The 22,090-nt window shown below is 46.2% G+C and overlaps 1 protein-coding gene across 1 annotated transcript in view; it reads left to right on the top strand.

Moving 5' to 3' along the window:
• Nucleotides 1–22,090, top strand: part of ADAMTSL3 (ADAMTS like 3) — a 2,298,702-nt gene that overhangs the window by 2,099,826 nt on the left and 176,786 nt on the right. The window contains exon 24 of the mRNA XM_078684728.1: nucleotides 12,208–12,390. Coding sequence (XP_078540854.1) covers nucleotides 12,208–12,390 — 183 coding nt within the window. The remainder of the gene's footprint in view (nucleotides 1–12,207; nucleotides 12,391–22,090) is intronic.

The raw sequence follows: 22,090 nt of genomic DNA, 5'->3' as shown, positions 1-22,090 counted from the left end.
TCAAGGAGTTTGCTGGTATCATCTTCCCCTTTCTCCCATGCTTCCCTCATCATCTCCAACAGGGTCCTTGGATGTTGGCCGTACAACAGTTCAAAAGAAGAGCAGCCCAGACTGCTTTGGACCTGTCTATGGATGACGAACAGGATAAGGGGAAGGAGCCAATCCCAGTGCCTTCCTTCCCCTGTAAGCATCTTTTTCAGGGTCTGTTTGAGGCTCTCATTGTAACTCGCCCCAAGCCCGTCAGTTTGGGAATGGTAGACGGAAGTTTTGAGGTGCTTTACGTCTAACATCGGGCATACCTGAGACATTAGTTTGGATACAAAGGCGGTACCCTGATCGGTGAGAATCTGATGAGGAAACCCAACCCAGGAAAAATACTCAATCAGTTTATCCGCTATGTTGGCGATATTAGGGGACCTTAGGGGAAAGGCCTCTAGGAAACAAGTGGAGTAGTCCAGTAACACAAGAACCTATTGGAAACCTTTTGTGGATTTGGGGAAGGGGCCTATTAGGTCCATGCCTATCCTTTCAAATGGTTTGCCTATGATGGGCAGTGGTTGGAGTGGAATGGGAGGGGGTCTGTAGGGGTTCTTCCTTTGACATACGGGACATTCCTGGCAGTACTTTTTAATGTGGGCATAAATGCCAGGCCAATAGAAGTGCCGTAGAAGGTTCTGGGCAGTTTTTAGAGCCCCAGAGTGACCTGCTAACAGATGGAAGTGGGCAAAGAACAGTATCTATTCGCAGAAGTCCTTGGGTACTAACAGCTGAGGGGACTCGTTTCGTCCACTCACCCAATACAAAAGACCGTTGGCCACTCTGAAAGAAGGATAAGAAGGGGATGCTCTGCTCTGTGATTGTCGCACTTCCTGCCAAGCATTGTGCAAGGTGGCATCGTTGATTTGGGCCATCCAAAAGCTTTTATCTGTTTGCCAGGGTTCTTGGGTAATGAGAGCAGGAGAGACCCTGGTTTAGTTTTCAAGTAACGGGTCCCTTTTCCCTCGTGTATGTTTTCCATGACTAAGGACAAGAAGTTTGGGTTGTCTGTCCCGAGTGTCAGCTCCTCGGGCAATGCTGATAGAACCCCTACTGTCACCATGGTTTGGGGCCCATCCAACAGATGAAGGGGTATGCGGGCTACAGGATAGGACTTGATATCCCCATGGACACATCAGATCCGTACCTGTTTCCCCGGAAGGATCTGGGTAGCCTTACCAACTCCCTCCAGAAAACGGAATGGCGGCACCCAGAATCTAGGAGGGCTGTTACCTGAGTCTGATTGATTAGAACACTTACATAGAAGCAAGCACCCATTTCCTCTTTATACATGAGGGATTTAGGCACGTAGCTGATGTCCATGGGTTCATTACTCTGCTTCTTGTGGGGACAGGTACGTGCAATGAGGCCCCACTCTCCACAATCGAAGCATTTGTGGCCCCGAAAAGGAGGAACCTCAGGTTTGGGGAACTGTGTTTTCAGGGGCTCACTGGTAGGCCTTATGCTCTTCTTTGGTATCGGGATCCCATGTGCGGTTTTATCCATCTCTCTTGGAGAGACCCGTAGCAGTGCCCTCGAAAATGAGGTGGCCATTTCCACCACCTGCTCGACTGTAAGGTGGAAATGTTGGCGGTGCCACCGTAGAGTGGGATATAGCAAGGGTTCCAGGTATTGTTCGAGATAAATTAGGTTCATGATCTCCTCTTTGATTCTTTCCGTGGGCTTTAGCCATTTATCTGCTGCTAGTTTCAGCTTGAAGAACAATGTCTTTGGGTTGTTCCTAGGAGCCCCATTTTCTTTTCTGAACCTGACCTTGTAGGATTCAGAATCTATACCCAGATGATCCAGGAATATAGCATTCATTTCCTCATACGGGGTGGTACCCCCAGCATTGGCAACTTGGTATGCCGCTTGGGCCTCCCCGGACTAAAGGGGAGCCAAATAAAATGGCCACTTTCCAACCAGCCATCCTGAAGCATTGGCCACCCTTTCAAAATTGAAGAGAAAGGTGTCTGGGTCTTCACCCGGTATGTATTTCTGTAAGGAATGGTTTGGATTTGTTAGAGCACTAGCCGGTGCTCCTTTCTGTCCTACGGTAGTCTGGGACTCTTCCTCAACCACTCTTTGTAGGGCAACCACCTGGGATTTAAAGACATCCTTGAACGATTCCCTGTCTGCTTGAGCAGACGACATCTGGCGTTCAATGGCTCACTCCAGCTTCTTTTGGCCATTGACCAGGTAGTATTTCAATGCTTCCATTTCGGTTCACCAATGAAAAATGTATGCCCACATTCTCCACCACTTGTTGGGATCTGCAGGAATCACGTGATAAATTATCCGGGCATATGATTTTATTATTGTTCAAAATGGGTAGGGAATAACTAAAGTAAATGAAACCAATGTCCAGCGTCCTTTTTGGGGAATTCTTTTGCTTCTCCTTGCTGCTTCGACTTTTCTCCACCGGTTCCCGGTTCCCAGTCAGCCCAGTCAGGAGGGACAGCACCAAAACGAATGAGATTAACAAAAAGTCAGCGCGATGCGCAATTTCTGAAATGGGGGAGAGGGAGTGAGGGAGACAATACACCCATTTGTATCGGTTGACAAGAGACCGCCACCGTAAGTACAGATGATCCACCCACTCCGTCACTTCAAGCAGTTCCCGAGAGGTTTCCTGACTCTAGACCCCGGGGCTTTGCTCCCGCCCGCCTCCCGCGTCCCAGGAATCGGGCACGAACCTGGGCAAACTAAGTTCCTCCAGGAACGCGGCTGGGCAATTCACGAGGACGCTGGCCTCCTGGCTCTCCTCCGAGGTGTTCACCGTTGAAGTCCCGGTTTAGGAAGTCGCCTTCACTCCACGTCCGCTCACGAAGGTGGTGAGTGCCCTCTCTTGTTTCAGCCTGGGTGATTACCTCCATTTGACTCACGGCTCTCCCATCTCCTTCTCCGGCGTGTTCTTTTTCCTCTGTTGTGTCGCGCCCCCAGCTCCAGGGGCGTGGTTTAAATCCAACTCGGCTTCCAGGATAACGGAATTAAAGAGCCCGCACTCTTGCCTGTCAGGATCCTCATCAGCATATCGTATGTCACATAGAGATCTGGGGGCTGGAAAGACAATAAAGTTGCAGGCCAGTAAGGAAGAGTCTCTTCGTTGTCCTTTGGATCTGGGTCAATGGGGGAGAGATCCTGACAACCTACTACATATACCCCGTTTTCTCTTTGTAGTATTTGTTTCCTGAGTTGCTGACCTCAGTAAAAACCAGTTCTGTCCTACCTGGTCTAGCTTCACTACAGGAGGTGGAGACAGCATTGTGCAGAGCAGACACAGCTTATTCAGGTGCTAGTGAAAACTCCTCCCACCACTCTAAATGCAGAAAGTCCTATTCAGCCTGGCTCTGAATCATCCAGGAAAGGCATGGCTCACCTCAACCTCCCTAGCGGCTGCCTAGAGTGAGTGCACATCCCCAGCTCCTGTCACTTCCAGACCGTGAATACACAAACAGGCAGAGGCACGCAGGATGGTTAAACAAACAAATGCCCACTTTCTAAAAGTGGCATTTTCAAACACACAATTTAAAAACCACGTTTTCTAAAAGGTGTGTTATTAAATTCTAAGTTTAGAGAGCCTAAACTCCAAATCTCCAGCTTTTTCCCAATTGAAAGTTACATTCGTAAAATGTTACAAGGCAACTCTAATGATAGCTTATGGGTGAGCTTGTCCGTGCAATAGTGAAAAATGACATACCCAGTATTTCACTTGTAGGACATGTAACACACACCAGTCCATGTCCTACCTTTCACATACACAACACCTTGCAATGGGGGTACCTTGGGCCTATCTTAGTGTTGACTAACCTCGTAAAAGGGAAGGGCTAGGCCTGTGAAGTGGGTGCACTTGACAGGTTGACACGGCAGTTGACAACTGTGTGCATAGAAACTGCCGTGGCAGGTGTGAGACACAATTGAAAGGCCACTTGTGTTGGTGGCACAACCAGTGCTGCAGGCCCTCTAGTAGCATTTGATTTACAGGCCCTGGGCACACACAGTGCACTTTACCAGGGAGTTACCAGTAAATCAAATCGGCCAATCATGGATAACCAATAATAATCACAATTTACACAGAGAGCATTTGCACTTTGGTACTGATCAGCAGTGGTAAAGTGCCCAGAGTGCTAACGCCAACAATAACAGAGTCTGAAAAATAGGAGACAAAAGGCAAAACGTTTGGTGCTAAACCTGCAAAAGGGGGCAGGTCTAACAGTGTCCAATTCAAAAAAAGATGAATAGGTGACAGTCCAATTTGGAGTGAGGGCAAAATTCTGAAAATATTTGTAAGCTCTTTAAATATATCCAAGCATTGAGGTCTATCTTGATGTACATAAAGAGTATGAGGAAGGCTGGCAATTAGTAGATGGATGAGTTGCCACTGGGTGAATCTGTGACCCGAGTGTGAAACTTGCAGCCTCAGATTATGTCATTAAGATCGCTGTGGTGGATCAAGCACGTGCTTTACAAATACATGTGAGAGACATGTGATGCTGCATAAATAACAGAATCATGTGCATTGAGTAATTTGAAATTAGTTTAGAAAAAATTAAATGTGTGAAGGGGCAAATAGCAATGTGTTATTTGAACATTACAGAGCCATCAGGTCTAAACGCATATTACGTATTAATGACTTATTTGGTTGCGCTTTGGATGGTAAATGGTGTTGCTGTAATATCAGAAAAAAGGCTACCCCCTATTTTCACTAGGTCTGGGAGCAGGGGGAAAATGTAACAACTATATTATTGCAAGAGCAAGCTCCCACCCGACCTATATTACTATCTTTGGCTATCTATAGCTCAACACATTGGGGCAGTTACAAACAATTGTCTCAACACATTGACTACTTTCGATCTGGTTTTGTTCTTTATTTATAAGAAGATTTTTTTGTTATTTTACTTTTTCAAAATACATTCTTTTTTTGTATACATATCAAAAAACACATTACTACAATTACACAATCCACAATCAGTATGGACAAGGCTTAACATTTTATGAGCTAATCACAATTTTCATTCTTTTCTACCAGTCCACTTGTTTGTACAAAAATAACTAGGTGCAGAAATAAATAAATACTAGCCCCTACAATCATAACCCATTCAAAATAATCTCACTCTCATACTCCATACTCTCACAATCATGCTACTATAACCCAGACCACATATGGCCATGTCTGAACTGGGGTAGCAGAGTGGGATAAAGAAAGGTGATGGATTAAACCCAGATCTGTTCACTGGGTGTGAGTATTTGATTGGTTCAGATGCTTCGTCCATCACCACCCCCTTTTGTACCACTTTGTTTGCCATAAGTTGGCAGGGTATGCTCAGACGTGAGTACCTTGCTCACTTTGCCACTGGATTCAAGCAAGCTGGGCTGAAGACGGCTGAAATGCCAGAAACCGGTCCTCGGAAGCTTGTTTCCGGTCCAGGGAAGGCATGGCTTGGCAGTTCGGGCTGGACTGTTCCCATGGGGCACAGGGTCAGACTGATTTGCATATGGCCATGTCTGAACTGGCGTGGCAGAGTGGGCTGAAGAACGGAGATGAATTAAACCCAGATCTGTTGACTGGGTGTGAGTGTTTGATTGGTTCTGATGCTCCGTCCATCACCACCCCCTTTTGTACCACTTTGTTCGCCATAAGTTGGCAGGGTATGCTCAGATGTGAGTCCCTTGCTCACTTTGCCACTGGATTCAAGCAAGCCGGGCTGAAGATGGCTGAAATGCCAGAAACCGGTCCTCGGAAGCTTGTTTTCGGTCCAGGGAAGGCATGGCTTGGCAGTTCGGGCTGGACTGTTTCCATGGGGCACAGGGTCAGACTGATTTGCATATGGCCATGTCTGAACTGGGGTGGCAGAGTGGGCTAATGAACGGTGATGGATTAAACCCAGATCTGTTGACTTTGTGTGAGTGTTTGATTAGTTCAGATGCTCCGTCCATCACCACCCCCTTTTGTACCACTTTGTTCGCCATAAGTGTGCAGGGTATGCTCAGACGTGAGTCCCTTGCTCACTTTGCCACTGGATTCAAGCAAGCCGGGCTGAAGACGGCTGAAATGCCAGAAACCGGTCCTCGGAAGCTTGTTTCCGGTCCAGTGAAGGCATGGCTTGGCATTTCGGGCTGGACTGTTCTCATGGGGCACAGGGTCAGACTGATTTGCATATGGCCATGTCTGAACTGGGCAGAGTGGGCTAAAGAACGGTGATGGATTAAACCCAGATCTGTTGACTGGGTGTGAGTGTTTGATTGGTTCAGATGCTCCGTCCATCACCACCCCCTCTTGTACCACTTTGTTCGCCATAAGTTGGCAGGGTATGATCAGACGTGAGTCCCTTGCTCACTTTGCCACTGGATTCAAGCAAGCCGGGCTGAATCTGGCTGAAATGCCCTAAACCGGTCCTTGGAAGCTTGTTTCCGGTCCAGGGAAGGCATGGCTTGGCAGTTCGGGCTGGACTGTTCCCATGGGGCACAGGGTCAGACTGATTTGCATATCGCCATGTCTGAACTGGGGTGGCAGAGTGGGCTAAAGAACAGTGATGGATTAAACCCAGATCTGTTGACTGGGTGTGAGTGTTTGATTGGTTCAGATGCTCCGTCCATCACCACCCCCTCTTGTACCACTTTGTTCGCCATATGTTGGCAGGGTATGCTCAGACGTGAGTCCCTTGCTCACTTTGCCACTGGATTCAAGCAAGCCGGGCTGAAGACGGCTGAAATGCCAGAAACCGGTCCTCGGAAGCTTGTTTCCGGTCCAGGGAAGGCATGGTTTGGCAGTTCGGGCTGGACTGTTCCCATGGGGCACAGGGTCAGACTGATTTGCATATGGCCATGTCTGAACTGGCGTGGCAGAGTGGGCTGAAGAACGGAGATGAATTAAACCCAGATCCGTTGACTGGGTGTGAGTGTTTGATCGGTTCTGATGCTCATTCCATTCACCACCCCCTTTTGTACCACTTTGTTCGCCATAAGTTGGCAGGGTATGCTCAGATGTGAGTCCCTTGCTCACTTTGCCACTGGATTCAAGCAAGCCGGGCTGAAGATGGCTGAAATGCCAGAAACCGGTCCTCGGAAGCTTGTTTCCGGTCCAGGGAAGGCATGGCTTGGCAGTTCGGGCTGGACTGTTTCCATGGGGCACAGGGTCAGACTGATTTGCATATGGCCATGTCTGAACTGGGGTGGCAGAGTGGGCTAAAGAACGGTGATGGATTAAACCCAGATCTGTTGACTTTGTGTGAGTGTTTGATTAGTTCAGATGCTCCGTCCATCACCACCCCCTTTTGTACCACTTTGTTCGCCATAAGTTGGCAGGGTATGCTCAGACGTGAGTCCCTTGCTCACTTTGCCACTGGATTCAAGCAAGCCGGGCTGAAGACGGCTGAAATTCCAGAAACCGTTCCTCGGAAGCTTGTTTCCGGTCCAGTGAAGGCATGGCTTGGCAGTTCGGGCTGGACTGTTCTCATGGGGCACAGGGTCAGACTGATTTGCATATGGCCATGTCTGAACTGGGGTGGCAGAGTGGGCTAAAGAACGGTGATGGATTAAACCCAGATCTGCTGACTGGGTGTGAGTGTTTGATTGGTTCAGATGCTCCGTCCATCACCACCCCCTCTTGTACCACTTTGTTCGCCATAAGTTGGCAGGGTATGCTCAGACGTGAGTCCCTTGCTCACTTTGCCACTGGATTCAAGCAAGCCGGGCTGAAGACGGCTGAAATGCCAGAAACCGGTCCTCGGAAGCTTGTTTCCTGTCCAGGGAAGGCATGGCTTGGCAGTTCGGGCTGGACTGTTCCCATGGGGCACAGGGTCAGACTGATTTGCATATGGCCATGTCTGAACTAGGGTGGCAGAGTGGGCTAAAGAACAGTGATGGATTAAACCCAAATCTGTTAACTGGGTGTGAGTGTTTGATTGGTTCAGATGCTCCGTCCATCACCACCCCCATTTGTACCACTTTGTTCGCCATAAGTTGGCAGGGTATGCTCAGATGTGAGTCCCTTGCTCACTTTGCCACTGGATTCAAGCAAGCCATGCTGAAGACTGCTGAAATGCCAGAAACCGGTCCTCGGAAGCTTGTTTCCGGTCCAGGGAAGGCATGGTTTGGCAGTTCGGGCTGGACTGTTCCCATGGGGCACAGGGTCAGACTGATTTGCATATGGCCATGTCTGAACTGGGGTGGCAGAGTGGGCTCAGGAACGGTGATGGATTAAACCCAGATCTGTTGACTGGGTGTGAGTGTTTGATTGGTTCAGATGCTTCCTCCATCACCACGCCCTCTTGTACCACTTTGTTCGCCATAAGTTGGCAGGGTATGATCAGACGTGAGTCCCTTGCTCACTTTGCCACTGGATTCAAGCAAGCTGGGCTGAAGACGGCTGAAATGCCAGAAACCGGTCCTCGGAAGCTTGTTTCCGGTCCAGGGAAGGCATGGCTTGGCAGTTCGGGCTGGACTGTTTCCATGGGGCACAGGGTCAGACTGATTTGCATATGGCCATGTCTGAACTGGGGTGGCAGAGTGGGCTAATGAACGGTGATGGATTAAACCCAGATCTGTTGACTTTGTGTGAGTGTTTGATTAGTTCAGATGCTCCGTCCATCACCACCCCCTTTTGTACCACTTTGTTCGCCATAAGTGTGCAGGGTATGCTCAGACGTGAGTCCCTTGCTCACTTTGCCACTGGATTCAAGCAAGCCGGGCTGAAGACGGCTGAAATGCCAGAAACCGGTCCTCGGAAGCTTGTTTCCGGTCCAGTGAAGGCATGGCTTGGCATTTCGGGCTGGACTGTTCTCATGGGGCACAGGGTCAGACTGATTTGCATATGGCCATGTCTGAACTGGGCAGAGTGGGCTAAAGAACGGTGATGGATTAAACCCAGATCTGTTGACTGGGTGTGAGTGTTTGATTGGTTCAGATGCTCCGTCCATCACCACCCCCTCTTGTACCACTTTGTTCGCCATAAGTTGGCAGGGTATGATCAGACGTGAGTCCCTTGCTCACTTTGCCACTGGATTCAAGCAAGCCGGGCTGAATCTGGCTGAAATGCCCTAAACCGGTCCTTGGAAGCTTGTTTCCGGTCCAGGGAAGGCATGGCTTGGCAGTTCGGGCTGGACTGTTCCCATGGGGCACAGGGTCAGACTGATTTGCATATCGCCATGTCTGAACTGGGGTGGCAGAGTGGGCTAAAGAACAGTGATGGATTAAACCCAGATCTGTTGACTGGGTGTGAGTGTTTGATTGGTTCAGATGCTCCGTCCATCACCACCCCCTCTTGTACCACTTTGTTCGCCATATGTTGGCAGGGTATGCTCAGACGTGAGTCCCTTGCTCACTTTGCCACTGGATTCAAGCAAGCCGGGCTGAAGACGGCTGAAATGCCAGAAACCGGTCCTCGGAAGCTTGTTTCCGGTCCAGGGAAGGCATGGTTTGGCAGTTCGGGCTGGACTGTTCCCATGGGGCACAGGGTCAGACTGATTTGCATATGGCCATGTCTGAACTGGCGTGGCAGAGTGGGCTGAAGAACGGAGATGAATTAAACCCAGATCCGTTGACTGGGTGTGAGTGTTTGATCGGTTCTGATGCTCATTCCATTCACCACCCCCTTTTGTACCACTTTGTTCGCCATAAGTTGGCAGGGTATGCTCAGATGTGAGTCCCTTGCTCACTTTGCCACTGGATTCAAGCAAGCCGGGCTGAAGATGGCTGAAATGCCAGAAACCGGTCCTCGGAAGCTTGTTTCCGGTCCAGGGAAGGCATGGCTTGGCAGTTCGGGCTGGACTGTTTCCATGGGGCACAGGGTCAGACTGATTTGCATATGGCCATGTCTGAACTGGGGTGGCAGAGTGGGCTAAAGAACGGTGATGGATTAAACCCAGATCTGTTGACTTTGTGTGAGTGTTTGATTAGTTCAGATGCTCCGTCCATCACCACCCCCTTTTGTACCACTTTGTTCGCCATAAGTTGGCAGGGTATGCTCAGACGTGAGTCCCTTGCTCACTTTGCCACTGGATTCAAGCAAGCCGGGCTGAAGACGGCTGAAATTCCAGAAACCGTTCCTCGGAAGCTTGTTTCCGGTCCAGTGAAGGCATGGCTTGGCAGTTCGGGCTGGACTGTTCTCATGGGGCACAGGGTCAGACTGATTTGCATATGGCCATGTCTGAACTGGGGTGGCAGAGTGGGCTAAAGAACGGTGATGGATTAAACCCAGATCTGCTGACTGGGTGTGAGTGTTTGATTGGTTCAGATGCTCCGTCCATCACCACCCCCTCTTGTACCACTTTGTTCGCCATAAGTTGGCAGGGTATGCTCAGACGTGAGTCCCTTGCTCACTTTGCCACTGGATTCAAGCAAGCCGGGCTGAAGACGGCTGAAATGCCAGAAACCGGTCCTCGGAAGCTTGTTTCCTGTCCAGGGAAGGCATGGCTTGGCAGTTCGGGCTGGACTGTTCCCATGGGGCACAGGGTCAGACTGATTTGCATATGGCCATGTCTGAACTAGGGTGGCAGAGTGGGCTAAAGAACAGTGATGGATTAAACCCAAATCTGTTAACTGGGTGTGAGTGTTTGATTGGTTCAGATGCTCCGTCCATCACCACCCCCATTTGTACCACTTTGTTCGCCATAAGTTGGCAGGGTATGCTCAGATGTGAGTCCCTTGCTCACTTTGCCACTGGATTCAAGCAAGCCATGCTGAAGACTGCTGAAATGCCAGAAACCGGTCCTCGGAAGCTTGTTTCCGGTCCAGGGAAGGCATGGTTTGGCAGTTCGGGCTGGACTGTTCCCATGGGGCACAGGGTCAGACTGATTTGCATATGGCCATGTCTGAACTGGGGTGGCAGAGTGGGCTCAGGAACGGTGATGGATTAAACCCAGATCTGTTGACTGGGTGTGAGTGTTTGATTGGTTCAGATGCTTCCTCCATCACCACCCCCTCTTGTACCACTTTGTTCGCTATAAGTTGGCAGGGTATGCTCAGACGTGAGTCCCTTGCTCACTTTGTCACTGGATTCAAGCAAGCCGGGCTGAAGACGGCTGAAATGCCAGAAACCGGTCCTCGGAAGCTTGTTTCCGGTCCAGGGAAGGCATGGCTTGGCAGTTCGGGCTGGACGGTTCCCATGGTGCACAGGGTCAGACTGATTTGCATATGGCCGTGTCTTTACTGGGGTGGCAGAGTGGGCTAAAGAACGGTGATGGATTAAACCCAGATCTGTTGACTTGGTGTGAGTGTTTGATTGGTTCAGATGCTCCGTCCATCACCACCCCCTTTTGTACCACTATAACCCAGACCAGCACTGCGTACACAGATGAACGAACTAAGGGGTGGAAACATCCACCCTCTTGTGTTGTTTTGGATTCTGGGGTGTTAAAAAAAAAGTAAAGTCCACATTTGTAAAGCGCACAATCACCCGTAAGGGTCTCTAGGCGCTGGGGGGCCGTCGGGAAGATTAAGCGAGCTATTGCCCAGAGTCACATGGTGCTGGGCTAACCTGCCGCCGGAGCAGGGGATCGAACCGTGGTCCCCAGATTCCAGCGTCAGTCGCCCTGGCCGCGGCGCCACTACACACTCCTGGTCGACGCACGTTTCAATGGACAACCTTCATAATTTCCATCTTCATCAGGGCCTTAGACATAATTTAACAATATATCGATAAATAGCGGGTGATGAAAGTTGGGGGAATCTATACAAACAAAACACAAAAAATATAGCCAAAGATAAAGTAATATAGGGCGGGTGGGAGCTTTCTCTTGCAATAGTATAAATGGGGTTGCTGTAACAAGAACCTCTGATGGCATGTCCCTTTGCCACCAGGGATGCTGATCCCAGTAGAAACCCTAAGCAGATATAATGATAATCACACGTACCTCGGAGTCCCCGGACTCCAGCCCGAGAATGCACTCATTAGGTGAGATCTCACACACACCCTCTACTTTTGCTTCTTATCTGGTGTGACCTGCAGGTCAAGAGCCTCCGCGAATATATCTCAGCCTTTCCATCTGGCAACGCGCGTAAATAACTTAAACTGTGTAACTGTAACACTTATTTTTTTCCTTCGCATAGAAATGGATACATTTCGGAACTATGTTGTATACAAAAAAAGTATTTTTTGTACTTTAGTTGAGCGTAATGTAATACATTTGGCAACAGTAAAATACCTGATGTTGTGAATTCATCTATTTCTAGGACTTCCTCATCCTAAAGTAACTTGGTCCAGAAACGACGGAACTCTGGGAAACCAGTCACTTGTACTGGCCAATGGGACCCTTCTTCTTAAGAATATTTCATCTGAAAGGGAAGGGATTTACACCTGCAGAGCAGCCAATGCTCTTGGAAATGCAGTAGCGTTCTCCCATCTCCGCATATCTGGTAAGCATCCGAACCTTTGGGAGTGACATATCACTTGTGTGCAGTTTTGTAATCCGTTTCACTTTTATACCGCTCTTCAGCAAATAACAGAGACGGAAAGGTCAAGTTGCCGCTTTGACAGTATATGACAAGAGTGCACAAAGAAAAATCAAACACAGTGGAAATCTCTGTTGAGTAAATGAACACTAAATCAGCAGCTCCGTTTAATGATCACCGAGGCTTTTCTCGGACGGAGTAACTCCCACTCCTTCGCTCCTCTACAACATATGCCATCCTGATCTGACCAGATTGCTTTGCCAAGTGTTTGTTTGAATGGCGTATCATTGAAAGCTGCTCCTGTTTGACACATTGTTAGTTCTTTCGCTCTCAGGTAATACAGACATAATATGTGTTAAATTACATGCCAATGGACCATTCATTTCTTTTTAACCATTCATCTTTGTCGCCTATATGTTGTGCACTTACCTGGCATCGAGGTACTGGGCGGGATCGCTCTCTCAGAGATGATCATTTTGCCTTGCTTTCTGTAGTTCTTTGCAAACATGCCCATAGTAATCCCTGAAAGATCATTCAGAGCACCTAACTTGCTAATGGTAGACTTATTTTGGGGTGGTGGTATATGTAGCGTGATGTTACGGAAGATGCAAGTGCCATTGGGGAAGGGCTCTGTGGGGGCTCGTAATTGTGAATCTTGTTATCTGGCCCTACAACTTCAGTGGCTGGTCAATTGGTTCGATGAAGGTAGATCAAAAGAATACGCTCATGTGAGTTGCTCGAATGTGAATGTAGTGAACCCAAAGGCATTATTTGATATGAATGGAGGGAACTCACTAAAAACATCTTGTGCAGACTCTCCTGGTGTTGATGCCTCCAGAACAACAAATCAGGCAACAACTATGCAGATGTATCAATATGGTGCTGTCCAGCATTTGAGAAGTAGCGAGACATGTACAAAATCCAAAATCCTGTTTGGTCGAACATACATTTCTCTAAATAAACATGGGCTCAATTTATCGTTGGTTAAACCAAAGAGCAGCCAAGCTAAACTTAGAGTTATTGTATAAAGTATTTAGCTATACCAAAACAATTAAAAGACAAAACACAACATCATTAATATCCCATAACCAATTTCTAGAAATCAAGAAATATTAATATGAAAACAACACAAATATGATTCGAATCCAATCTGGGAAACAGAAGATTGGAATTTAAAAAATGTAAAGTTAAAAAAGAAACAACACAGCATTCATGGGTGCAGTTGACCGGGATCTAGGCACAAGTTGAGGCCAGTCATGATGCTCCAGATGCTGGTTAAGTCTAGCTGGTCAATCAGGTCAAGGAGTTTACATTCCACCTTAATCATTTTTATGTAAGTAGAAATCTACGGTGGTGCAAGGTTGAAGACTGTGCCTGACTAAATCCACTCAAAGTCGGATAGCCATTGGATGAGATCCTGATGATGAGGATGATGATCTTGATGGTAGTAGCTCAGATTTGGTAAATTCGGACTTAGCACCTGCAGAAGTCCGTTTACCAGCTGGATACTTTTTGTACCTCCAAATAATCTTTATTTGGTTTTTTTTAAAAACATAAAAGATGCAAGCTTATACATTTTGTACTTGTCAGCTAAAAAACAAATGCGCATACACTCCCATACATGTCAAAATTTTGAATATCAATTCAATTAGTAGTGCTTATCATAAAATCTATAAAAGTAGAATTCAGTTATAAATATAAAACGCAGTGCATTCAGGCAGTGATGCCAAAATATCATGTTCAACTATTAATGAGAAGTAAATTTGAATCATGGATTGGTAAAGAACAGGTGCAACGGAGGTACATTGTATACTTTCCAAAGCTGGCTCATCATGCATATGTATAAAAAGAACAACATTAAAATAGGTAGTAAATCAATCAATTCAGGGTTAAAATGTCAAGCCATTCCCCTTGCTTACTAAGTTTACAGCAAATAAATATCTACTTGGACTAGATACAATTAAATGGGCTGTTCCAGTCTTTTAAAATTCTTTATGCTCCTAAATATTTTCTGATCCCCATATTACGACAGATAGGTTTAATCAATTTTTTCCTTACTATGGCATATGCTGGACCCAAAAATAATGTATGTGAGTAATTTTCTACAGCATTTTGTGAACGTAGAGTGCAGTAAACATCTCTGCTATCAGCAGTATTGCATGACCATTTAGATGTGTTGCATTTAATCTGGAGGATATCAAAGCGGAACTTAATATACAGTGACTTAGCTAATTACGGTTGCACTTCGTCCAGATATGGTTCGAAAATAGGAGATGATTTTACAGTTAGAAATTGCAATGTCAGCCTTCCTATTTTAGGGCAATGGTGGATGCTACTTTGTATAGACATCCAATTAGAGCTTTTCAGGACCTTTTTTGAATGAATTGTTACTAGGTTAGGAACATCCCAAAAACAGCTTCGGCCTAATGTATGAAACCAGCTATGTACATGTCGAACCCAAGGAAGTGTTGTGTGGTGATCAAGACTGAATGTCTCAATAAATTCCTCTTTGTAACCTTTGAGTTCTTGCGTGCTCCAGAAATGGGCCCAAAATATCAGAGGTCTTAGTATGGCTTGATGTTCTATTTGCCTAATATTAATATCTTGGGTTTTTGGAATCATAGGTGTATGTACTGGTAGACATAGTAACAGCCTTATTAATTCATTTTCCTCTCCTGTAAGCATACTCAGACTATTAACCGTCCAAAGTTCTGCACTGTAAAGGGCAGCAGATTGTGCCCTGTACTTGTAAACTTCCAGGGCTGTTGACACTGCCTTTGATGTGCTTATCTGTTGCCTTTTCACAACTGCCATGGAAGTTTGCAGCAAGATAGCTTTGCATTTGTGCATATGTGGTTTGCACAACAATTTGGTGTCTAATATGATGCCAAGATAATAAAAGATGGATACATACTCCAGTTTTTGTTTTTGAACAGTAATATTTTTCTTAAAAGATATGTGTAGTTTTATGACCATATATTTGGTCTTGTTTGAATTGATTTCAAGGCCTTTTATGGTACAAAATTCGCTGAAACAGTCTAATAGCCTTTGTAATCCCTTAGATGTTTGTGATATTAACATCGTGTCATCAGCAAAGAGTAATGCCGGTATTGGCACCCCTCCTAACCTTGGGGAGTCATTTTTGCAACCTTGAAGCTGTACGATGTCCTTTACATATAATGAAAAGAGGGTGGCTGCCAGTACATATCCCTGCCTTACTCCTCTTCTTATTGGGATTTCCTCCTTGAGTTCATCCCTGGGACCCCATCTAACTTTTGCGTAATTGTCTTTGTAGCCATACTATCTGCATCAGGAGATCTTCAGGTATTCCCTGGGTTTTTAAAGAGTTCCAAAGAGAATCCCTAGAGATAAGCTTGAAAGTAGCCTTCAGGTCTATTAATGCTATGTACAAATGTCCTCCCTTTAGTATTGGTGGTGGTGGTATTGGTGGTAATGTTGGTGGTGGTGGTATTGGTGGTAATGCTGGTGGTGCTGGTATTGGTGGTATTGGTATTGTTGGTGGTATTGGTGGTGGTGGTATTGGTGGTGGTGGTATTGGTGGTGGTGGTATTGGTGGTGGCATTGATGGTGGTGGTGGTATTGGTGTTGGTAGTATTGGTGGTGATTATGGTGGTGGTGTTGATGGTGGTGGTATTGGTGGTGGTGGTGGTGGTGTTGTTAATAAAACAGGCTTTTGAAAACAACCGGTCAGGTGGCTTTAGGACAGATGACATGTAACACAGATGTGCTGCTGTCAGCTTCAGCCCATTAGCACAGGATTATGTCCTACCTGGAACTCACATGACTTAATTTGCGAATCATTTCTAAATCCATTTTACTTGGGTGGTTGAAACAGACACAAGATAATTCCGGGTTAAAGTGGTTGAAAGCAGGCCCCCTTGTTACAGGGCCGGCCATGCTGCTTTAAAAAACACAAGCGTTTCAGCTAAAGCAGCGCATGTCCGGCCTGCAGTAAGAGAAACTCATAAAGTAAATAGTGCTTACATACTAAATAACAGGTCCCGTGTAACAACCGGAATGAAGGGGCCAGTCGCTATGGAATGGTACAAATGAAGACAAGGACGTAAGAAGGTACTAACAAGCCTATTAACGAATCTGAAGGCAGCATTTACGAAAGACAATGACACAAGTCAATGAAAAATATGGGAGGAGACTGGACGCGACTTCTCTCCCATACCAAGCAGTCTCGCAGAGCGAGCAGCACATGTGCGCTGCCGCTAGGCTTGACCTGAAAAGGAATTGTCTCCCAGCCCCAGTGTTGATTTCAGCTGAAATATATAGTGTATATAGATGAGGGACCTCGCTTTATCACTACATTGTGTTGCTTTGCTGTTAAATTGTAGGTTGCATGTGTTTAGTACTTCACCTCCATTTTTAAACATGTTTATATATTTTGAGACATGATTAAATTGTTTTTTCACAACTCCGGCTAGACACTCACATCTTCATTGCAGCTAGTATAATTGTATTATAATGTGCCCTGGCTCTAACCTACACTACCTGTTTTGAGCTAGGTTTTGACTGCCTGGCCACACATACCTGGAGAGGCAAGGAGACTGGGGAAGCACATGTTTCTTCACAGAGTACCAAGTTCTATTTCCTGTGGAACATCAGCGCTCTAACTCTTGATAGTGCTTGGCTGTCCCTGCGAATTAAAGGATGGGGAAAGAGTCTGCCATAGCTCCTTCTTCCTACATGAGAGAGACAACCTACATGAGAGAGACAACCATGTGAACCCTGGCGTTTTGAAAGGCGGGCGCCATTGCTGCTGGAGAATTCCACCGGAACAGTTGTGTTCTTTGGGTCTCCACCTGCCCGACGCCAGTTCGAGCCTTAAGAAATAATAGACTGGTAACAAATGTTCCACAGGTGTGGAAGTACCCTCCACGTGGTAACCCTCTGACAAATTACCAAATTAAAGGTAAGAGGTGATTAAGGACTGGGACAGACAGACTGTCCTGAAGAAGACCGACGTGACCCACGTAGTTGAGGGCACTTTAAAACGGTCGAAACATGTTGACCATCGCAGTATAAGGAGGAGTGTTTTAGGATCTTGATTTCCTGCCTAAACACTTAACCATCCTTCACACCTTTTAATCCTGACCCTGGAACCCACAAATAAAGTACCAACGGGTATCCAGGAGCCAGTTTTAATGAACACGACCTAACTGCATTTTTTGTCTACCACTCACCCAGTCCTTGAGGACAACACATATTGGTGTGATCACTGTTTGTCACTTTTGTGTTGTTCTGTTTTTGTCTTTAGTGTGTTTTTGTTTCCCCCTCCCTATGCTCCGCCCCCTGCGTGGCTACGCAGGGGCGTATTGTAAGCAGACCCGATGATGAAGCATGTCACACACATTGTGTGTGAGTGAGGGCAGATTTTTCAAAATATTTTGATTTTCTTTCAGCCCATTGTCTGTGTCTTTTATGGCTTTCTTTCTCCCCACCCCTCTATGTGCTTGTAACCATGGATGGGAGACAGAAATGGATGGGACATTGGCAATAAGTCTAAGCCGGAACATTTGCTCTCAAGTAGCAGCTACACTTTGCTTGTCGATCAGAGGTGTTCAGAGAATCTGTCTTGGGGAACATCTGTTAGCACTAAAAACAAGCATTTGCAATGCAATCAGTCTCGCATTTGTAAAAATCAGAGCTATTGACGTTGTAAATGACTGCTTTTTACTTATGTTTATGGAGTGGATGTATGTGGTGTGGAGTGGAATTAAGCGTGTTGGATTGAAATTGTTAGTTGTGGAATTGTGTGGCATGGAATAGTGTGGTGCAAATTATGCAGTAATTATGTGGTATTAAGTGTGCTGGAATTATATAGCGTGGGATTGTGTGTAATCACTGGATAAACAAGCCTCCCACTAATTAAAAAAACATTTTTTTTATATACAAAGAATCATGTGCGCTTACTACACACCTCCTTTGCATTTGTAAAAGGATCATCTGCACTATACCAGAGTAATATTTTGTTGTATTGAAAAAGGCTAAGACATTAAAGTAAAGTTACAAAATAAAATGACACTTAAACAAATCCCCGTTTACACACTATACAAGTTGCTCATTGCAGTCAGTTATTTTGCCAGACGTTTTACTAAGCTCTTTGGCACACAGAGTTAATAACTGCCAAGTGGATGAACGCCATGCAGCATCCCCTCAGCCAGTTATGGATGTTTGTGTTTACACTGGAGAAGCACATAATCAAAAATGTAAATACAAAACTACAAATCCCACAATGCAATGTTCCTCGCCCCCCAAAAAACAGAACAAGGTCAATTGAAAAACAGTTTCCTTCATTTCCCACATAGCATATTTTCATTACAAGGAAATGACATGATACGATTAGCAAAACAGTTGTAATCTGCCTGCAGCTGGAGATACCACTGTTTACCTAGATGTATGTATTTTCTTGTTTACCTTCCAGCCACTGCTGCATTGTGTTTTCATAAATAGGAACCTTCGAAAACAACTGACTTATGTTAAAGAAAAATATACGGCCTTCCCCCGCTATTCATGCTTGAGGCTGTATTGTCTGGTTAATGGTAGTGTTCTTTTTATGTCTCAGACATTCCTGCTGGTGTGAGGAATGGAGCAGTAAAGGAGACTCCCTTGGTTACGCCGCCGATACCTCACAAGGAAAGAAACATGCTGAAAAGACTGGTACGGCTGGGTCTATTAAATACACGAGGAAATATACTCACTGCAGCTTATTACACTAAGCAAAAAAAATATATAGATAAAGAGGTGGAAATGGTAAAAATAATACCATAACACCAGGAGCCCCTATCCATAACATAAGGACTACAAGTGTTATGGAGTTCATCGAGGTGTGTGTTCATTGTTCATTGATCAATATTGTCGGATAAACCAAGAATGCTCCAGACAGGAAAGAAATACCTTCCAAGCACCGACCAAATTCTCCTGTAAAACCATCCTCATTCGGAAATCTCTCTGCCCTATAACGTGATGCTATCTAAAATGATTCATGAACACCATGTCCATGTGCTACCCAGAGTGTATTTGGACTCGACTTTAGGGCACGAACGGTATTGTGGCACTTTCTCAACAAGTGTCTCAAGCCTATTGCGGTCTGGGTGAGATCTGTGTGATGAAACTATACAGCGCCGGCTACCTGGTAATGAATGGCAGGTCTTCGGGGGATATCCCCCCGAATTGGTCCTGGTCTAACGGTAGCAAACACTCTTATCTGGATTACACCATCTGTAACGCGGACCTGCTTCATTGTTTGACCAGCTTCTGTATCCTTCCACGTTCTGAAAGTGACCACAGACCCCAGGTCATATCCCTTAACACAAACACAGTGAAGCACAAACCCGCACCCTCGGCGTGTCTGGGAACATATACGGAAAATCTTAAGCGCCTTAAGTGGAGCGATGATATCAGCCCAACTATCCTACAGGTATGCATGGAACGTATAAAAGGTGGAAACGATCAAGATATCTCCCCTATCGTAATATGGACAACGCTGTGCTCCCATCTGACCAACTGTTTTCCAGTAATACAGCAGGCCCGAAGGACAACTCAGCCTCACAATTTCAAACTTTCATTACAGTCAAAGGTACTTAAGAAAGCCAGGAATAAGGCCCTGCTGTCACTTGCAAAAAATCCTGGGAACAGCGAATGTTTAAATCTCTATCAAGCTGCCCAAAAGTCATTTAGGTTGGCGACCTTCAAAGACAAACAGAACCACGAAAATCAATTTTGGTGCAAACTGGTGTGGGAGAGTAAGAGCAAAAACCCAAGAAAGTTCTGGGCCCTAATAAACCACACCAATTCGAGCACCATCAGCTTCGGATCAGCAAATATCCAAGAGTCTGAATGGGCATCATTCCTCACAGACCATTTCAGTTCCCCAGAACATCTAGGACCCATAGGATGTGGACCGTTGAGAGAGACCGCGATCGGGGTCAGCACCCAGCGGAACACACCCAATGAGCCATCAAGCTCACTCAATATGGATCTTCAGGTGTCCCAAGACAGAGTAGCGACGGTTGTGACTAAAGCAAGATCAGATGGAGCACCGGGCCCAAATGGCCTGCCACAGAACCTTTTCAAATCTGATGTAGCTTTTTGGTCAAGAACTCTAACAAACCTTTTCAACTACGCCCTGAGAACCGCAACCATCCCAGACTCATGGCGGGGTGCAATAATACATCCAATTTATAAATCAGGATCTCGCGCTGCCCCTAACAACTACAGACTCATAGCTCTTTTGGACATTGAGGCTAAGCATTACGCAGGCCTCCTCTTGGAGGACCTGAAGCATTGGGCAACGGAACACAACCGGATCCCGATGAATCAAACGGGGTTTGTTGCCAACTCAGGGACTATGACCAATCTCCTAGCAGTGTCAACCATCGTCGACAAAGCACTCTTAACATCCAGGACAGTGCTATGCTGCTTTGTCGATTTCAAAGCAGCATTTGATAGGGTTCCTAGGGCGGCCCTATGGGAAAAGCTAAGGAAGTGGGGAATCCCTGACAAACTACTGGAGGCTATGATTCAACTTCACTCTCGTACCTGGGTACGAGTGAAGTTAGGGTCCGGCACGCATCTCTCCCGGAAAATTATGACAACGAGAGGTGTAAAACAGGGATGCGTGCTGGCCCCCCTTCTCTTTAATCTGTTTATAGCAGATCTGTCACAGACCCTGGATGAAACTAATAGTCATCCTCCAAAGGTGGGCGGCACGGCACTCAGCAATCTGTTATATGCCGATGACCTAGTTCTTTTCAGCCTCACCAAGGTCGGGCTGCAAAGGCTCCTTGACACACTGCTTCGCTACACAATAGCGAATCAATTAGAAGTCAATCTAAAGAAAACCCAAGTAGTCCCCTTTGGGAAGAAACGACATGTCTGCGGTGGGTGGACTTTCAACAACATAAGCCTCGCGATTGGTCAATCGTATAAATATCTTGGTGTCCACCTGGATTCAAGGGGCAACCTTTTAAAACAGCGTCACGAGATTGCAGTTAAAGCCACGACCCTTGCAGTATCTTTAACCAAGCTTTCGAAAAACCTCTCAGGTCCAACCCTTTCGCCCCTCCTGGAAGTCCTGAGAGCGAAAATCGGCCCCACCCTATCATACGGGATAGAGTCATTCAAGGGTAAATTGAATACGGCCCTAAATCAACATACCACCAAAATCTATAAAAAGGTCCTCCAGTTGCCAACTTCTGCATCTGCTGCACAGATAAGACTGGAGATGGGGCTACCAAACTATGAGGTTTTGAATATTGGTGCATATCTAAACTTGTGTCACAAGCTGAGGCAGGCTAACCCAGGCTCACTAGAATCTCTAGTCTGGCTGGAAATCTCCCAGAAAAATCCAGGTGGAACGTTTGGTCGCCTTTTTAAGGACTACATTCAACAAATGTCAGCAGGTGACCTATGGGCTCTTAACCCCAGTCAGACAGCGTTTAAAATCGCCATCAAAAAATGTGTAAGAATGAGATCACTCATCACAGACAAAGCACTCTTCTCAAAACGCAGCCATTCTTGGGCCCTTGTAAATTCTTACAGTCGGCTACTCCCCGCCGCTTACTTTTCCTGTACATATCCACTGTATCTAAAACGAACCCTTATAGCCATTAGAATGGGTGATTGGCGTTTT

The sequence above is a fragment of the Lissotriton helveticus genome, chromosome 3_2 (assembly GCF_964261635.1).
Source record: "Lissotriton helveticus chromosome 3_2, aLisHel1.1, whole genome shotgun sequence".
Lineage (NCBI taxonomy): Eukaryota > Metazoa > Chordata > Amphibia > Caudata > Salamandridae > Lissotriton > Lissotriton helveticus.
The sequence above is the reverse complement of the archived record's forward strand: the minus strand, read 5'-3'. Positions and strand labels throughout refer to the sequence as shown.